At 41.9% G+C, this 19,720-nt stretch overlaps 1 protein-coding gene across 1 annotated transcript; it reads left to right on the top strand.

The window, feature by feature from the left end:
* Positions 1–14,582: 14,582 nt before the first annotated feature.
* Positions 14,583–19,274, top strand: Hspa5 (heat shock protein family A (Hsp70) member 5). The gene is made up of 9 exons (XM_010613532.2): positions 14,583–14,683; positions 14,772–14,974; positions 15,070–15,301; positions 15,660–15,797; positions 16,173–16,285; positions 16,379–16,769; positions 16,894–17,131; positions 17,690–17,857; positions 18,354–19,274. Exons 2-9 carry the CDS (start codon positions 14,853–14,855, stop codon positions 18,914–18,916), a joined length of 1,965 nt encoding a protein of 654 aa, XP_010611834.1. The 5' UTR covers positions 14,583–14,683; positions 14,772–14,852; the 3' UTR covers positions 18,917–19,274.
* The last annotated feature ends 446 nt before the right edge of the window (positions 19,275–19,720 follow it).

Raw genomic sequence — 19,720 nt, 5'->3', positions numbered from 1 at the left:
CTCTCTCCTTTCTCTCCGTCTCTCCCTTCCTTTCAATTAACCCGGCGAGGAGGTGGCGCACGCCTATAACCCCAGCACTGGAGAGGCTGACGCGGGGTGGATCACTGCGAGTTCAAGGCCAGCCTGGATTACATAGCGAGAGTGTGTTTAGGGGCGAGGGATTGAGCTCAGCGGCACCGCACCTGCCTCTCCGCCTGCCTCGAAAGCCCACGGTCGTGAGTTCGATCCCGGATACAAAAAAAATTTTTTTGTTTAATTGGTTTGGGTGGTATCTTCATATCAAATTTAGTTTCTCTTCTTGTTTTATCAGATTTTACTTATTGTAAACCTGACCGTACCGTTAAGTCAGTTGGCAACTAACAAAATCAGTCAGATACATTTAGAGGTCAAGTTAGCCGAGCTGAACAGTGGAACACCCCTCTAAGGTCGTGTGTGGAGCTCCTGTCCAGGCAGGAACTCCCTCTTGTACTTCCAGCCAGATAGTCTTCTTCGATTTCAACAGTTCAAATTTCACGGCACTCCCTACCTTTTAAGTAGTGCAGTCTGCTCCACTGTTGGACAGCTCTAAAAGTAAGAAAGTTATGCCTCCTACTGAGCTGAAATCCGCTTCCTTTCTTTCCACTACTAGTAGTTATGCTGCCAAGCATAACAGAATATTTTCCACCTGATGGCCCTTTGAAAAACTGAAAACAGAGGCAGGCAGGACTGAGGCAAGGGTGTCGCACATTCAAGGCCAGCTACATAATTCCCGGGCAACCTGAGTAACACAGTCAGACCATGTCTTGAAAAATAAAAATAAATTGAAGACAGTGATTATATCTTCCAACACTGGGAACTATTTCAAACTATTACCAACTATTTCGGATCATATGAATCAGTTCCCAAACTATTGTTTATCTAGTTACTCTCCTTGATGTACCCTCTTTAAAAATTGTCTGTATTTGCTTCATATTTATTGCTTCATTTTATTTTCATTTGTTTTGAATTTTCTGAGACAGGCTCTCACTATATTGTCCAGGCTGGCCTTGAACTCACTATGCAGCTCAGCCTGGCCTCAAACTTGTGGTGCTTCTCCTGCTTCAGCCTCCCCAGGTCTGTGATGAAAGGGAGGTGACACCACAACCCAGCATTCCTCATTTTACTACAGTAGCATTCTCTGGTTGCTGGCCAGCATTATAGTTATCGTGTTGCCATTCAACTGAGTCAAGAAAACAGTTCCATCAAAGATTTATCAGCTCTGTTACACTGTGCAAAGCACAGAGATGACGAGGCAAGGGGATACAGTTTACAATCTAAAGTGGAAAGCAACTCCCACAGATGAATGACTGCAATAATGAACTATGTAACTCCAAGGTGGTAGGAGATTTGCAGAGGAAGAGGCCTCACATTGAGGAGTCATGACTGCAGGTGACACTCAGCTGGATGTCAACACAGAAGAAGGCATCTGTGGATGGCTAAGGAAGACCCAGACCCATCCCAATGAATAGGTTTATAGCAGGCTCAGGACACTGAGTGTTGTAGAAGGGCTGAGACCTCAGCCCAGAAAGAGGAGGAAAGGGCCCTGGAAAGCTGTGGAAGGATCTCGAAGGTCTTGAATAAACTACATTGTACCTGCTAATTGAAGGGAACAGAAATGGTCATTGAATTGTTCTAGGTTGGTTTGTTTGTGTGTGTGTGTGTGTGTGTGTGTGTGTGAGAGAGAGAGAGAGAGAGAGAGAGGGAGAGAGAGAGTGAGAGAGTTTGTTTTGTTTTGTTTTACTGGGGACTGAACTCAGGACCTTGCGCTTACGATGCAGGCAGCTGAAACACTGAGCTAAATCCCTGGCCCTTTTGTGGGGTTTTTTGTTTTGTTTCTTTGTTTTTGTTTTTTTGTATCTTTATTGTTTTTGGGGGGGACAGGGTCTTACTATGTAGTTCATGCTGGCCTCTAACTCCCTATATAGCCCAGGCTGACCTTGAACTCACCATGATCCTCTTGGCTCAGCCTCCTTGTGTGCTGGGATTACAGGCATGTGCCACCATGCCTGGCCCACTGAATTGTTCTGAACCCTGTTTTTTCACCTACAAATGAAGAATTTAGATAAAGTTTTTGATCTTTCCATTTGGCACACTCAAGGGATACAATCCTCCTATGAGAACTATGAATCACAGCAATGATTCCTAAAGACTATGGAGTAGGTGTTCCATGCACCACATTTACACGTGGCCAAGTAAACCCAGGTGAAAATGTGCTCAAAATTAATAAATAGCACTTCCTGTGGGCAGAAAACACTGCCCACAGTTCCCCTAGACCCTGTCACAACAGCGTTTGTTTTTTGTTTTTTGGTACTGGGGATCAAACTTGGGACCTTGTGCTTGGGTGACACCACTGAGCTAAATCCCTGACCCTAATGTTTTTGTTTTTTACAGGACTGAAAAGTGAAAATAGAGCACTGAGCTACATCCTTAGCCCCCCCCCTTTTTTAACCTTTACTTTGAAATAGGATCTTAATATACTGCCCTGGCTAACCTTGAACTTGGAATTCTTCTGCCTCATCCTCCTAAATGGCTAGGATTACAGGCATGCGCCACATGCCCAACAGAAAGCCCCTTCTTATTCTCCATTGTCTCCCTGGAACCTGGCATACTACCTAAACATAAACATTTGTTATTTACTTTCATTTTCCTGAGTGCTGGGGGACAGAACCCAGGGTTTTATACATGCTCAGTAAGGGCTGTGGCACGGACCTAACCCCCATCCCCAGTGTGTTTGTTTTGTAGTCGATCTTTTGAATTTGGAGTCCACCTTTCAAGACACCCTACTTAAAATGATTATGCCACTGGGAATAAAATCCAATTATAACAAAGGCAAAAAATAAAGAATATGCCACTGGGGAAAGTTTTCAGAGATTATGCATCTACAATCTGAGGAAAAAATGACAGTTAAGAGACAGCAAGCCGAAGCCAGGTGTGGTGGCACATACCTGTAATCCCAGCACTCAGGAGGCTGAGGCAGGAGGATCACTGTGAGTTTGAGACCAGCCCGGGCTACATAGTGAGTTCCAGGTCAGTCTCAACTATATAGTGAGACCCTGTCTCAAACAAAAAAAAAAGAGCAAGCCGTACAAGAAAGAAAAACAGTGCCAACTTTTGGTGGGCATGCAGACTGGTGCAGCCACTATGGAAATCAGTGTGGAGATTCCTCAAAAAATCAAAACTAGAGGTTACATTCAACCCAGCTATTCCCCTTCTTGGTATTTTCCCAAAGAACTAAAACCATCATATCAATGATATATGCACACCCATGTTTATAGTGGCACAGTTTGTAATGCTAAAACTTAGAAACAATCCAATGCCCATCACCCACTGGGGTTTTTTTTTATACAGTGGAGTATTACTCTGCCATTAAGAAAGATAAACTTGGGCCCAGGATGTAGATCAGTGGCACCTGGCAAGCACAAGGGCCTGCGTTTCATTCCCGGTACAAAAAAAAGATTAAATCCCAAGACATTTCTAGCTAAAGGATGCACCTTGAGACCCTATTCTTAAGTGAAATAAAGCAGATACACATTTAAATACCACATTGTTTCTCTGGTGGGAGAAAATGAAAGTATAAATAAGGACCTAAATATGTAAAAGATGTTGGAAAGAAAACATTCAAATGAGAAGAGAAACAGTGGGGCAGGAATAGAGACAAGAAAAATAGAAGGAAGAAATGGAAACAGCTTTTGTACATAGGGAGGGGAGGGGGCTTGAGGGGGGAATGAGATTAAAATAAAAATAAAGATAAAAACAAGGAGAGGAAGACAGGTTGAAGGGAGGGAGGGTAATGGAGGAAAAAAAAAAAGATATATCATGTACACATACAAATTCCCTGAGGAGCTGGGTTAGAGAACCTGAGTTCCAGTTGGTCATTTTAAATCCAGTGGCCCTATAACAGGACCACTAAACAACTGAGCAATTCCTGTGTTCTGCTTATCTTTAAGAAGCTCTGGATTGAGGGGCCATGTGGCCACCCACTCAGAACCCCTCCTGGAAATCCAGGAGCCGTTCTCCTTGTTACCAAGAAAAACTCTTAACTTTCTCTCTGTGGCTCGTGACTTGATTCCTCCATGTTGTGAGACTACGAGCTGGGTATATACGCTGGCACTGATTTGGTGAGGGATGAGCAAAGGAATTTGCACATAGGAACCCAAGTGTGCAGTAACAGAAGTCCATCAAATGGTCAGTTCCTCTACATACTCACGCACCTTACCTGCTTTCATCCAGGTCCCTACTCTTCAGCTGGTTGAATAAACTCTACCTGGTTAGCGGAACAAATGGTATACCATGCCGCTATGAAAGAGAATAAACTCTATTGTTATGGAAGGGTCTCTAAAACATACTGTTGAATTTTCAAAAAGTGCAGGGGTGAAAAAAGGACTTACTGCTAAGTGACAGAGTACTGACACAAGAATAATGTGCACACTAGGAAACAAGGGGATGTGATTGTGTCTAACATGAATCTTCATAATTCAATATGCCATGTTTTGTAACAAGCATCCTTAATGCACTTTTGTGAAATAAAGATATGTTTTCTGAATTTTTTCCTGCAATTTTTTTTTATTACTCTTGTGTAGATTTTTATTTTATTTTATTTAGAGAGGGTTTTGCTGTGTAGTTCAGGCTGGCCTAGAACTCACTATAGCCCAGGCTGGCCTCAAACTCCGGGCAATCCTCCTGCCTCATATGTACTAGGATTACAAGCTGCACCACCATGCACAGCTAGATCATTATTCTTAACTGTCATGTTTTTGTTTTTGTTGACACAGCGTCTTACCATGTGGTTTAGAGTAGCTTTGAACTCACTGTGTAGCCCAGGCTGGCCTCAAATGCCTGGTGATCCTCCTGCCTCAGCCTTTCAAGTGCTGGGATTACACGTGTGTGCCACCATGCCCAGCTTTAACCGTAATTTTTGTTGCCACTCTTGTCTCTTAAGTCTTTGATTAACACTTGCTTTAATGGAAACTTTGTGAAGCCCAGCCTGCAAGAGATTGTGACTTGAGTGCAGAATTCCTGGGATAAAACTGCTGACGGCTATGTTCCCAGTGCAGTAGAGCAGGCTGCCTGGGCAAGAAGCGCACCTTTAAGGAGAGCTCTGTTGCTGGACCTGAGAGACTGAGGTCAGTGGTTCTATGGGAAATGGAATTGCAAGCAATTTAGGCTGGAGTAAAGGGCTTGGAGAGTCATTGTGATATTCCTGAGGAAGATGACATGACGGTACTTGTGCAGAGGACCATAATATTGATTATGCCCAAAGCAGGCCCTGAAAAGTTAGCCCCACAATTGGCTTGTTTATAGAAGTGAGTGAGTCTGGCTGAAGCCTACACACTGAGGTCAGAGTAACTCATACCCAAATTCTGTTCCCACAACTAAAACCTTCAGACTAGAAAGAATGTTCTAATTACAATCATATATTTTGTCTATTTCTGTTCCTTGTTTACATTGATTTCCACAGAAACCACACATCGTCTGTACCCCAACTGATGCCAAGAAAAATCAGTGCCTGGGATTGTCCACTGCTTTTGTCGGTTGCACCAGCATTGGTTGTCCTGGCACCTCGCTTTCTCTCTCTTAGATCTGTCTCAGTGTATTTTTTTCTCAGGTCTGGGTCACATACTTGGCAAGTGGGAACTAGAAACTTACTGCAGGAGTCTCTGGCATACTTGAATAAACACAGATTTTTGTACATGAATAAATGGAGGTGAGGGTTAGGGATGTAGCTCAGTGGCACAGTACCTGCCTGGGAAGCACAAGGTCCTGAGTTTGATTCCTGGTACCAAAAAACCCAAAACAAAAATAAATGGAGGTTGTTGTACATGAAAAAATAAGACATCCCCTAAAAATAAGCTCTATTGAGTTGATCCCTTGTACCAAAAAATAAATAAATAAAATTAAAATAAGCTGTATTATATCTTTTGGAGCAAAAATTAACATAAGACCCAGTCTTAGTTTTCAGAGAAATATGATACTTAATTTACTTTTTGTTGTATATAGTTATTGGGTTTTTTTGTTTTGTTTTGTTTTTTTTGGTACCAGGAATTGAACTTGGGTCCTTGCACTTGCAAGGCAGGCCACCAAACCACTGAGCTAAATCCCCGGTGTGTGTTGTTTTTTTTATTTTTTTAATACCAGAGATCAAATTTGGGTCCTTGTGCTTGCAAGGCAGGTGGCAGCACCACTGAGCTAAATCCCTGGGCAAGTCTGGTTATTGTTAAAAGCAAAGTTAAAAGCAATATAGCAATATAGTAACATCAATTTTAAGCTTTTTCATTGAAGGAATTTTGGGAAAGGAAATATGGAATTCTGCTCTATTTTTACAACTTTTTTAGTCTATAATAATTTCAAAATAAAAGGTTTCTAGAAAATACCCCTGCGAGGAGTGGTGGCACATGCCTGTAATCCCACCACTTGGGAGGGTGAGGCAGGAGGATTGCTGTGAGTTTGAGACCAGCCTGGGCTACATAGTTACAGGTCAATCTCAATTACATAGTGAGACCCTGTCTCAAACCCCCCCCAAAAAAAAAGAAAGAAAAGAAAAGACCCCAAGTGAGCAGGTGTAACAGTGCATGTCTATAATTCCAGTACTCTGGGAGGCTGAAGCAGAACAATCACAAGTTGAAAACTAGCTTAGGCCTTTTAGTGATTTAGCAAGACCTTGTCTCAAAAAAAAAAAAAAAAAAAGCTAATGTTCAACAACACACCACCTGCCTGGCAAGCATGAGTCCCTGAGTTAGATTCCAAGTACCCCCCCTCTCAAAAATTCATTGTGAAAGCAATGGGCTGGATAAATATACATACTACTGAACTGGAAACAATAACTTGCTACACATGTAAACTTAATAGAAAACCAGTAATTTCAGGAGAAATCCAAATAATCCAAATAAAAAGATGTAAAAGATGCAGTCTAATTGGTGATTAAGGAAATGAAAATTACCACAATGAGATCTGAGTGCACACCCACAAAATTGTCAGATAAATCCTATCATGTTGATATTGTAAGGACCACTGAAGAATGTCACAGATTTCTGGTGAGAGTATACATGTGTTCAACCAATTTGGAAAGAGATTCACCATAAGTGATTAAAATGAAAAATACTTTCCCCTTTTTAGCTATAAAGTCTAATCTTTGTCAAACATTCTATAGAAATTCATGCATATAAGGGATGGGGATGTGGCTCAGTGGTGCTGTGCCTGTCTGGCAAGCTTCAAGTCCTGAGTTCGATCCCCAGTACTGGAAAAAAAAAAATTTCATGCATGTGCTGGGTGTGATGGCAGGAGAATCAACAAGTTCAAGCCCAACACCTTAGGTAATTTAGCAGCTTATTGGGACCTTGTCTTGCTCAATCAATCAATTAAAGTGATTAGAGATGTAATTCCGAGCAAAGGCTCAATCCTTAGTAGTACAAAAACTGGGGGTTAGGGAGATAAACTCAGTAAGAGAATATTTACCTAGCATGTGTGAAACTTGCATTTTCATCCCCAGAATCACAAAAAGAAAGAAAAAAGAAAGCTGGGCTTGATGGCTCAAAATTTTAAAAAGGCTGTTCCCTGGAACTGGAGGGAGCGGGGAAAGGCTGAGGTTGTATCTCCGTGGTACAACACTTGCCTGGATTCAATCCCCAGTATTGTCAAAGGAAAAAAGTTCATGTATGTGTGTACCAACACACACATAGAAGAATATCCATAGCATCGCTGTTCATAATAACCAAAATTTAAATGCTACATAAATATATCACATACATGTGATATATTCATATTTTGATTGTTATAAATGAAAATGAATTAGTTACCTATAACAAGGATAAAGAATAGTCTGATTTCATTTAACTCATGTCTAAAAATAGGCAAAACTAAATACCCTACGATGAGTCATCATTATGTATGCCTAAAATGTACCAATAAATGTTTTGCTATTAAAAAATTCAGGGCCGGGGATGTAGATCAGTGGCGCCACACCTGCCTGGCAAGTGCAAGGTCCTGAGTTGGATCCCTGGTACCAAGAAAAAAACAAAAATTCATAAAATATATCCTAAAGGGAAACAAACAAAAAAAGCAAAATGAAACTATGATGAAGTATATATTTAGGGTTACCTTTCTAAAGACTATTAATAAAACAGGAAGAAAGAATTGTGATCAGCCCAGGATAAAAACTGTGAGTTCTACCATGCTGAAAACATTCTATTTCTTGGCCTAGATGCTGAATACCTGAAAATTCACTTTATAAGTAATCACTCAACTGTACATTTTACCTTAGGCACTTTTCTGGAGTGACATAATTTATAATAAAAAGGCTTAAAATTTTCAAGACATCTATCACTTGTCAATTAAAGATAGTTACTATTAATATCTATATGTGGCAACTCTGCAGGTACTGATCTGTGACAATCTCCAAGAAATACAGTTAACTGAATAAAGGGACAGAACCATGGCTGGCCATGTTGGTACACACCTGTAATCCCAGCATAAGAGAGGCTGAGGCAAGAGGATCACCATGAGTAGAGGCCTGCCTGGGCTACATCGTAGCAAGACTCTGTCTAAAAAGACGAGTGAGAAAAAGAAAAACCAGATGTATGGCCAATACTAGTTATTTTCTAAATTTAAAAAATATTATTGGGGCTGGGGATTTAGCTCAGTGGTGCTGCCATCTTCCTTGCAAGCGCAAAAACCGGAGTTTGATCCCTGATACGGGGGATATATATATATATATCCCTGGCCCTGACAGTGTCTCACTAAATTCATCAGGTAGGGCTTGAACCTGAAGTCCTCTTTGCTTCAGCCTCCCAGAGTGCTAGGATTACAGGGTTTATCCAGCATGCTTGGATAGTTTTAAACAAAAATTTGTATTAGTACATGTTTGCAGTACAGAATGATTACATTCATCATGGAGAGATGGCACATGTATATAACACATTAATTTTTTTTAAGGTACCAGAAATAGAACTCAGGACCTTGTGCTTATGAGGCAGGCAGCAGCACTACTGCGCTAAATCCCTGGCCCCAAAATAATTCTTTTTAATTCCCTTGCCCATCCCCTTACCCCACATGCTCCAATATTAGTTTGTGGGGTTATTTTTGAGACAGGGTCTCTCTGTGTAGTTCAGACTGACCTTGAACTCACTGTGTAGCCCAGGCTGGCCTCGAACACACAGTGATCCTCAGCTTACAGAGTGCTGAGATCACAGGTGTGCATCACCATGCTCACACTTTGTTCCAATGTTAGTTTTTATACAGGCGCGCGCACACACACACACACACTCTATAGGAGTTAAATGTTCACAGATTACAGGAGAAAGTGGTTACAGGGGTTACCACTACTAATGTAGGGAAACAAGGCTGAGGACAGGGAGACATTGTATATTTTTCTACCCTTCAAATTATACACCATTCACATATTTCCTAGTTTAAATATTTAGAAATTTGACACATACCAAATACTATCTTTCAAATTCTACATAGGGAGCACTTATAGCAGCTTATTTTACTTCAGTGGAAAATGTAAGGCAGTTACCAGTTTATGAATAAGGCATTTACAGGTAATCAGATTATTTTATAAAGACAACACAACAGCCTTATGAGACAGAATTTTAGCAATTTTTCAGAAAATCAAACAGAATCTCATATTGAGTTGCCCTAGGTCACAGCTAGAAAGTGATCAAACTAGAAATTCAATACAAGTTTTCTGCTTCCACACTCCATGAGCTTTCGTCTTTTACTTTATTGACAATGTGTATCCCTAAATGCCTTCCACAGAAAAATGTATGTAATTGATCAATAGAAGAGGCATCGTTGGGCCATGGATTTAGCTCAGTGGTGCCAGCACTTGCCTCACAAGCACAAGGACCCAGGTTAGATCCCTGGTACCAAAAAATAAAAATAAAGAAAAAAAAGGCATTGTTGGGCCAGGGACACGGGCAAGGTCCTGAGTTCAATCTTTGGTACCACAACAAAACAAAACAAACCTCATTTGGGGGCCAGGGATGTAGCTCAGTGGCACCTTGCCTTCCTGGCAAACACAAGGTCCTGAGTTTGATTCCTGGTACCAAAAAAAAAAAAAAAAAAAAAGAAAGTAAAAGTATGTACAATAGGAAATAATTTTTATTTGTAAATTTTAGAAAGGGAAAACAGGGTTGAATCCTTAGCGCGCGCGCGCACACACACACACACACACAGAGTGAATACAAGGAAAAAATGGAAACAAAGCTTTTGTAAATAAAGGGGAAGAGGGGTTGAAGGGAAGGCTGAATGGGGAAAAAAGAAGCAAGATATAACGTACAGGTACAAATCCCCTATGATGAATGTTATCTTATGTAAAATGTGCCAATAAAAAAAAAGAGGTTTTTTTGTTTGATTGGTTTTGTTTTTTGAGACAGGGTATTGCTATATAGTTCAGATTGGCCTTGAACTCACTACGGAGCCTGGACTCTGACTTTGAACTGGCAGTGATTCCTCCTGCCTCAGCTTCCCAAGCACTGGGATTACAGGTGTATGCCACCATGCTGCATTGAAAGTTACATGGCAATTTTTTTTTTTTAAAGAAAAGGTCTTGTTGTGCAGTTCAGGCTGGCCTCACAGTGATCCTCCTGCCTTAACCTCCTGAGTGCTGGGACTACATAGTGAATTTAAAGTCAGCCTAAACTATATAGTGAGACCATGTCTCAAAAAAAAAAAAACAAAAACAAAAAGAACACATTGTAACTCACTGATTAAAATAAAATCTAAACTAGGCACAGTGGCTCACACCTGTAATCTCAGCACATGGGAGGCTGAGGCAAAAGGATCACTGTTAGAGGCCAGCCCAGGCTACATAATGAGTTTAAGGCCAGCTTGAACTACATAGCAAGAGTCTTACCTCTGGAAACAACAGAAAGGGAGAGGAGGATGGGAGGGGGAGAGGGAGAGAGAGGCACTACATGATGATTTCTACTATTGCTTGCAGCTCAGGTTAGGGTGAAACCTTTTACTCCTGAGTTGTTTGATGAAAGTTGAGCAAGTTAATTATTCCCAATCTTTTCATTAAAAAGACACCTATGACCAATATAAGAGAATAGGTTAGATGTATTACTTTTTAAAGCATTTCAAAAAATCTGTCAAATTTGAAGTAATTATTATTTATTTTGTATATATGTTTTTTTGTTTAGTTTGTTTTTTGTACCTGGGATCAAACTCAAGACCTTGCACTTCCAAGGCAGGAGGCGGAACCACTGAGCTAAATCCCTAGCCCATTGTTTATTTTGCATTGAAAGAAATCTTGAAAACTGACTCTGAAGAGGTAGCTTACTTGAAGAACTTTTAAAATGTCTTCTCATAGTACTATATATCTCTATGATTATAGCACTGCCACTATTTTGCATCCATCAAAGTATTTTCACAGACAGTATCTCATTTCACCCTTGAAACAACCCAGTTAAACAGGCAAGACAAAAATCCCTGACATTAAGCAATAACAAAAAAGAACATTTCTGACATTAAATAGATGAAGAAACTGAGGTTCTTAGAGGCTTTTCTTTTTCTTAGGTCATGTGGCCTATCTTCCAGGTTAACATTCTCTCCAACAAACAACGTGAGTTTCAATTATCACACTTCAAATGGCCCTTTTCTTTCTTCTCTATTCTGTTGCAGTATTTTCTTTCAGAAAGGAAGACTTAGGAGCTAAAGGACATCCAATCCGGTTAAGACCAGTCCTGCTTCTGCTTAGCTTGCTGGTGTCTGATGGGAAACTGAAATCTACTTTTTTTTTTTTTTTTTTCAATTTTCTTTTTTGGTGCCAGGAATCAAACCCAGGGCCTCATACTTGCTGGGAAGGCCCTGTGCTGCTGAGCTACACTCCCAGCCCTGAAATCTACTTTCTTACCCATAGGAACACAACTGAAATGAGCTGGTTAAGTTACTGGATAAAAGGCTATATCTGCTGCTGGGCATGGCAGCACATACTTGTAATCCCAGCACCCAGGAGGCTGAGACAGGAGGACTGCCAGGAGTTTGAGGCCAGGCTACATAGAGAGTTCAAGTCCAGCCTAAACTACACAGTGAGACTTTATCTCAAAAAATAAAACAAAACAAAGCCCCCAGAATAGTCTACATTTGCCTATCATCTATTATCAAAATATTTGCCAGATATACATCTTATAAACCAGATGATAACCTAAACTATAGAGGTTAAAAATCAAATTTTCCTGCTCAAATCCTGGTTTCTTATCTTCTCAGCTATGTAAAGTTTCATGTAAGTTTCTTTTATCTCTAGGGGCTTCAGATTTCTTAGTTCTAAAACAGAAGTTTACAAAAATACTTTCATAATAATTAAAAGAAATAGTGTTTACCATTTGGTTTCTACTTTTGCTGGTAACTAGAAAGCCCTGGGCCATGTTTCCACCCACTTTTTCATGGTTTTGTTGTTGTTGTTGTGTTGTTATTGTTATTGTTTTTTGGTACCAGGGATCAAACTCTGGCCCTTGCACTTTTTTGAGGCAGGAAGCAGAACCACTGAGAAACAACTGCCCCCCACCCCACTTTCATGTTTTGAGATAGTGTTTTCCTAAATTTCCCAAGCTGAGCTCTGATTTGTGATCCTCTTGCCTGTCTCCCAGAGTGCTGGAATTTATAAGTATGCACTATCCTGCCTAGCTCCATTTAGTTATTGATGACTTGTCACTGATATACTACTAATGACATTTAACTAGCAAACTAGTTTTAAACTTTCCTACTCAATCTATAAATGATTATGCGTTGCATTACAATACATACTGTAACCTACATAAAATACTTGGATTTTTAAAATACTACGACCACTAACACACTCAATTCTTTGGAAGTTAGCTAGATATCACATTTCTGCATCTGAGAGAAAGGGAACTTACAAAAGTTCATTTCATCAAAGTTAAGGCTGAAACAGAGGTTTGGTTTTTAATGGAAATGACACAAAAACACAAAGGCTAAATGGAGTTTGCTATCTTGCTACCAGACTGACTGATGCAATCAAAAGAAGGGTCAATGTTGCTGCAGTATTAGGAGTCCTGTTGGAAGAGATGAATGATGTAATCTCAAGGCTAAGACTGGAGTCAACTCTGAATCATTAACTAGTACAGCATTTGTGGACCAGAAAGGAAAAAGGAAAAAATTCTTGAGTACTGACTCATAGGCTCACCACCTTAGTGAACTGTGTGTTTTAGTTCTATCTGTTCATCATACCTGTGAATATCTCAAGAATAAATTTAATAGGAATATTACAGTGATCAGTTCCTGAGTGTGATAATGTTCCAAGCATCTTATCCAAGAATGTCAAAATATTTTGTATCAGGGCTTTGGCCTCCATAGTAGGTCCTTCAAAAACACTTGCGGAATCAATGAGTTTTTAAAAAGATAAATGTTCAGAGGGTTGGCTATGAAGTCACCCTGGATAGCAAACCTAACTCCATCACTCACTGGAGCAGATCTGGGATTGATCTAGTTCTTTAATCACCTTTGGTCTCAATATTCTCCAACATCCTCATCTGGAAAATGGGAAGTGGCTACGAAGAACCGAACTGCACGGACCAAATAACCTATGAACAGCGCAGAGAACAAAGCTCAGGACACAGTAGACTTACATTGTAGCCTCTATTATTATCATTTGCAACATGGTACTATAAAAGAACAAAACATTACAAGGCGACTTTGGTCAGTTGTGTGCTTTTAGCAGCACATCAGACCTTCCCAGGAATAAATATAGAAAGGCATCACGAATGGATAAAGATTTGCAAATGATAACATGAGGGACAAAGGGAAATGATGGGCAGGGGAAATTAGAGAAAACAGATCCATCCCAGGGTCGTAGCGGCAGAAATTCTCGGGAGGGTTGGCACAGTGGCGAGGGGGGTCTAAGGACGAGAAAATACTTCGCCAGGCAAGTATTGGGACTTAGCGAGGGGCAATTTGAAGAGAAACTAAAATGACAAAACAGTCTAAGAGTGTAGGGCAGACCGGACTGGCTGGGACCAGTCAGAATGCGCGGCCAGAAAGAGCCCAGAGCAGACTCGAGAGCTGTAGCCAGTGAATAACGAAAGGCCTTGAAAGTCGCACACCCCAATACCGGTAGTGGCCGCCGAGGGCCGAGAAATGTGTTCTAAGGCAATCACAGCATCCATGCTGAGGACAGACTCCTCCCGAAGAAAAAGCCGCTTCCTGCTTCGGGATGAGGTACAAAGGAGCGGAGCATGATCAGTAAAGAAGAGTAAGACTCCGGTCCCCCTGCCCCATGGGAACCCGCCTGCCAGAAAGAATTCGGTCCCCGGGGACAAGGTTTGAGAGCAGGACCTTAGCGGTTACCGGCGGAAATCGCCTGAGGGTGAGAGGTCACAAGAGCGACTGGCAGCTTCTGGATCAATGGGGACAGCAGACGGAGCAGATATTGCTTTTCATTGGTGGTTTTCGGGAACAACCAGCAGCCAATAAATCCTCCTGGGGGGCGTAGCCGTGACGTTTGTTGCGGAGGAGGCCGCTTCGAATCGGCGGCGGCCAGGTTGGTGGTCTGGACCAATCAGCGGCCTACAACGAGAAGCACCTTCGCCAATCGGCGGCCTCCACGACGGGGCTGATGGGAGGTATATAAGCTGAGTCGGCGACAGCGCGGTCATCACCGGTGGAGACAACACAGGAAGTTTCAGTCGGTTGTACGCCAGTGTGAGCGGTAAGCCCCGCGGCCTGCTTTTCCGGGCCTGTCCTTCGTCTTCTTCGCCGTCTGGCCTCTCCTGACCCCGGTCTTCTGTCGCTCTCAGATCAGTTACTGCTCTGGTTCTGCGGCCGGTTGCTTGATTGTACCACTTCTGCTGATTGCACCGGCCTACGGCGCCGCCAAGATGAAGCTGTGTCTGGTGGCTGCGGTGCTTCTGCTGCTCGGCGCGGCGCGGGCCGAGGAAGAGGACAAGAAGGAGGACGTGGGCACTGTGGTCGGCATCGACTTGGGGACCACCTATTCTTGGTGAGTGGGGTTTGTGCTAGGGGGACGGGGCGTGGCCACCTGTGCCGGCTTGGAAGCGCAGGGCTGATTGCTCTTCTGTTGGTTTTTTCCGCCAGCGTCGGGGTGTTCAAGAACGGCCGCGTGGAGATCATTGCCAACGATCAGGGCAACCGCATCACGCCGTCGTATGTGGCCTTCACCCCCGAAGGGGAGCGGCTGATCGGCGATGCGGCCAAGAATCAGCTCACCTCTAACCCCGAGAACACGGTCTTCGACGCCAAGCGGCTCATCGGCCGCACTTGGAACGACCCCTCCGTGCAACAGGACATCAAGTTCTTGCCTTTCAAGGTCCGACCGAGTTTTTCTTGAAATCATTGAGGATTGGTGAAGTGTGTCGGGGGGTTTAGGATTAAATAGCTGAAAAAGTTACACAGTAGACGTAAAGGTAACAAAGTTTTTACTTGGTAATTTCAGTATGTTACAAAAAATAAGACAGCGTAGTTGGTATACAAATATTCTGTCCACCGTAGTGTAGGATTAAAACTTCAGAAATCTGACTTCCTAGATACCTATATACTCCCTAAGTACTGTTAGTGAATGCTTAGCTCCCAGGGACCAAAATAAGCCAGACTATGGGGAGGTAAGTTTGAAATGCCATTTGCTTCAGTGGCTGTAAAATTTTATACCAAGTCATTCTTTAAAATAGGTGGTTGAAAAGAAAACTAAACCATACATTCAAGTTGACATTGGAGGTGGACAGACCAAGACATTTGCTCCAGAAGAAATTTCTGCCATGGTTCTCACTAAAATGAAGGAAACTGCTGAGGCTTATTTGGGAAAGAAGGTAAATATTTCTAGAATAATGTTAAGTGTTTTCTTAAAGGTTATTATTCTTAGTTGACTTATGTCCTGTCATTAGAATCTTATGGTTTTGGAAATTTAAATCTGAACAACATCCATGCTTATCAGGTTTATTAGGTGCTTTACTGTAGGTCAGACAAAATGCTAGACAATTTTCATGTGTTACTGTTTACAATTCCCAGCTATGAAATTGTGTATAATTAAATGCTCTCTTAGTGCTAGAGGCATCAGTCTCATGAAATTTTATGTATGGTACTCTACTAGTAGACTGATTTAGATTCTGAAGTGCTGGTTTGACTGTTTAAATAGAGGTTAAAGCATGTGACAGTACAATAATTACCATTTATCATCTTTTTAGGTTACCCATGCAGTCGTTACAGTACCTGCCTATTTTAATGATGCTCAAAGGCAAGCGACCAAAGATGCTGGAACAATAGCTGGACTGAATGTTATGAGGATCATCAATGAGCCGTAAGTGTGAAATTCAAGGATACAGCATGTTTACCCAGTAGGAGAAATGTGAACTTGACTAACATGTTTTCCTTCTCCTTTTCATTCTAACAGGACAGCAGCTGCTATTGCTTATGGCCTGGATAAGAGAGAGGGGGAGAAGAACATCCTGGTGTTTGACCTGGGTGGTGGAACCTTTGATGTGTCTCTTCTCACAATTGACAATGGTGTCTTCGAAGTCGTGGCCACTAATGGAGATACTCATCTGGGTGGAGAGGACTTTGACCAACGTGTTATGGAACACTTCATCAAGCTCTACAAAAAGAAGACTGGCAAAGATGTGAGGAAGGACAACAGAGCTGTGCAGAAACTCCGGCGTGAGGTAGAAAAGGCCAAGCGGGCCCTGTCTTCTCAACATCAAGCAAGAATTGAAATTGAGTCTTTCTATGAAGGAGAAGACTTTTCTGAGACCCTGACTCGAGCCAAATTTGAAGAACTAAACATGGTATGTTCCTAGATTTTTGTCTTGCTAATGAGTTCTGGTTAGATTCTCTGATTCAGGACAATGCATGTAGAGACAGACAATATCTAGCTAACAGGTATCACAGTAACTTGGTCTCTTATTCTAGGACCTGTTCCGCTCTACCATGAAGCCTGTCCAGAAAGTGTTGGAGGATTCTGACTTGAAGAAGTCTGATATTGATGAAATTGTTCTTGTTGGTGGCTCCACTCGAATTCCAAAGATTCAGCAACTGGTTAAAGAATTCTTCAATGGCAAGGAGCCATCCCGTGGCATCAACCCAGATGAGGCTGTAGCGTATGGTGCTGCTGTCCAGGCTGGTGTGCTCTCTGGTGATCAAGATACAGGTATGGCACCTCTTCTGTTGTTGTTTGTTTTGTTTTGTTTTGTTTTTTGGTACTGGGGATCGAACTTGGGCCCTTGTGCTTGCAAGGCAGGCGGCGGCGGAACCACTGAGCCAAACCCCGGCCCTGTTGTTTTTGAGACAGGGTCTCACTGTGTAGTTAAGGCTGGATTTGAACTCAACATATAGCCCAAGCAGGCTGTGAACTCACATGGATCCTCTTGCCTCAAATGCCCAAGTGCTGGGATTAGAGGTGTGTGCCACCATTCCTGGCTTGTCACAGTGTCTTGCATGATGCTTCAGTGGCTCCCTGGAAAGGCAGTAATAAACTTTTGCTTTAGAGAACAATAGAGAATGTGATCACACAACTAGTAAAGAAACAAGACAGAACCTGGGTCAGTCCTATGATTCTTATCTTAGCAACTGTTCATTTATTTCTCCTATGTTTATGGTCAGAACCTTAGTAAATAGAAAAACAAAAGATAAATTTATTTCATGAGGAAACTTGGTAGTGGTCTTACAGCTTGTGTTGGAACTTACCCTGATTTATTTACCTTCACAGGAGACCTGGTACTGCTGGATGTGTGTCCCCTTACACTTGGCATTGAAACTGTGGGAGGTGTCATGACCAAACTGATTCCAAGAAATACTGTGGTCCCCACCAAGAAGTCTCAGATCTTTTCCACAGCTTCTGATAATCAACCAACTGTTACAATCAAGGTCTATGAAGGTAATTACACTTCTCAATGCTCTGGTGGGTCTTAAAAGAGCATGATTTCTTGTTTAATATACAGCATTAAAAGGGTTATGGAAAGAAGTATCTGCTCTTTTCCAGGTTGAAGGGGCCCTTAATTTGGCTAGTGTTTGGTTACATAGAGTCAGTATTTAGGTTATTTAGCACTTGTTCCCATTAAAAGTAACTTTGGAGCTGGTTCCTAGAATACAAGAACAAGAAGGGGTTTACAGTGCATAAAGTAGATAAAATTCAGTTAAGACAGTGATGGTGAACCTTTTAGAGCTTTCAGTGATACAGAGCCTGCTGCGGCACACATGCTATAGGTTCGCCACCACTGCATTAAATGAACACAGTTATTGCTCCTTGCCAGACGAGTACTGGGTCACTTCAGCTTGATAAAGTGCCTTGTCCCACTATAAGCTCTAACAGAAATGGAGGGATCTATGTGTCCACTTCTTGTCAGCAGCAAAGTTCTCTGTTTAACTTCTAGGTGAACGACCTCTGACAAAAGACAATCACCTCCTGGGTACATTTGACCTGACTGGAATTCCTCCTGCTCCCCGTGGGGTCCCCCAGATTGAAGTCACCTTTGAGATAGATGTGAATGGCATTCTTCGGGTGACGGCTGAAGACAAGGGTACAGGGAACAAAAATAAGATCACAATCACCAATGACCAAAATCGCCTGACTCCTGAAGAAATTGAAAGGATGGTCAATGATGCTGAGAAGTTTGCTGAGGAAGACAAAAAGCTGAAGGAGCGCATCGACACTAGGAATGAGTTGGAAAGCTATGCCTACTCTCTGAAGAACCAGATTGGAGATAAAGAAAAGCTGGGAGGCAAGCTTTCCTCTGAAGATAAGGAGACCATGGAAAAAGCTGTAGAGGACAAGATTGAATGGCTGGAAAGCCACCAAGATGCTGACATTGAAGATTTCAAAGCAAAGAAGAAGGAATTAGAAGAAATTGTCCAGCCAATTATCAGCAAACTCTATGGAAGTGCAGGCCCTCCCCCGACTGGTGAAGAGGATACAGCAGAAAAAGATGAGTTGTAGACACTGATTTGCAAGCGCTGTAATATTGTAAATACTGGACTCAGGAACTTTTGTTAGGAGAAAAATGAGAGAACTTAAGTCTCGAATGTAATTGGAATCTTCACCTCAGAGTGGAGTTGAAAATGCTATAGCCCAAGTGGCTGTTTACTGCTTTTCATTAGCAGTTGCTCATGTGTCTTGGGGTGGGGGGAGAGGACAAATTGGCCATCTTTAAAAATCTGGGTAAAAAAGTTGGGTCAGGGTGTGTGTTCACCTCAGAAATGTTCTATTTAACAACTGGGTCAGTCATGTACATCTGGCGTAGGAACTTTTTTTCTACCATAAGTGACACCAATAAATGTTTGTTATTTACACTGGTGTAATTTTTGTGAAAAGCTTCTATCTGATTAGGTCAATTTATTTTTATTTTTGGTTTCTTTTGTTTTTTGGTACTGGGGATCGAACAACTCAGGCCCTTATGCTTGTGAGGCAGGCTGTGAAACCACTGAGCTAAATCCCTGGCTCCTTGACCATTTATTTTAGAAAGATAACTAAGATGAAAGGTTAGATTCTCTTTTGGATGAGGAGGAGTGTGGGCCATACTTAGGATGCAGGGTAAGGAAATGTTTCTATTCCAAAGAAAGGAGGGAGGCTCACTGTGCCCCTTGCCCGGCAAGGGCTGTTTCACAGTACCCAGAAATGAAGTTTTATCTTGAACATAAATGTCCTAGGTCTCCTTCCTAAAATTTGGCTTTGTATAACCAATGAATGATGCTTTAAAGCTGGGTTTACATATAGTCCCTTGTGTTCTTTTCAGAATTGATG

This window comes from Fukomys damarensis, unplaced genomic scaffold (assembly GCF_012274545.1).
Source record: "Fukomys damarensis isolate Sample0158 unplaced genomic scaffold, DMR_v1.0_HiC HiC_scaffold_36, whole genome shotgun sequence".
In the NCBI taxonomy this organism is placed as follows: Eukaryota; Metazoa; Chordata; class Mammalia; order Rodentia; family Bathyergidae; genus Fukomys; species Fukomys damarensis.
Note: the sequence above shows the minus strand (reverse complement) of the source record. Positions and strands in the feature narration are given on the sequence as shown.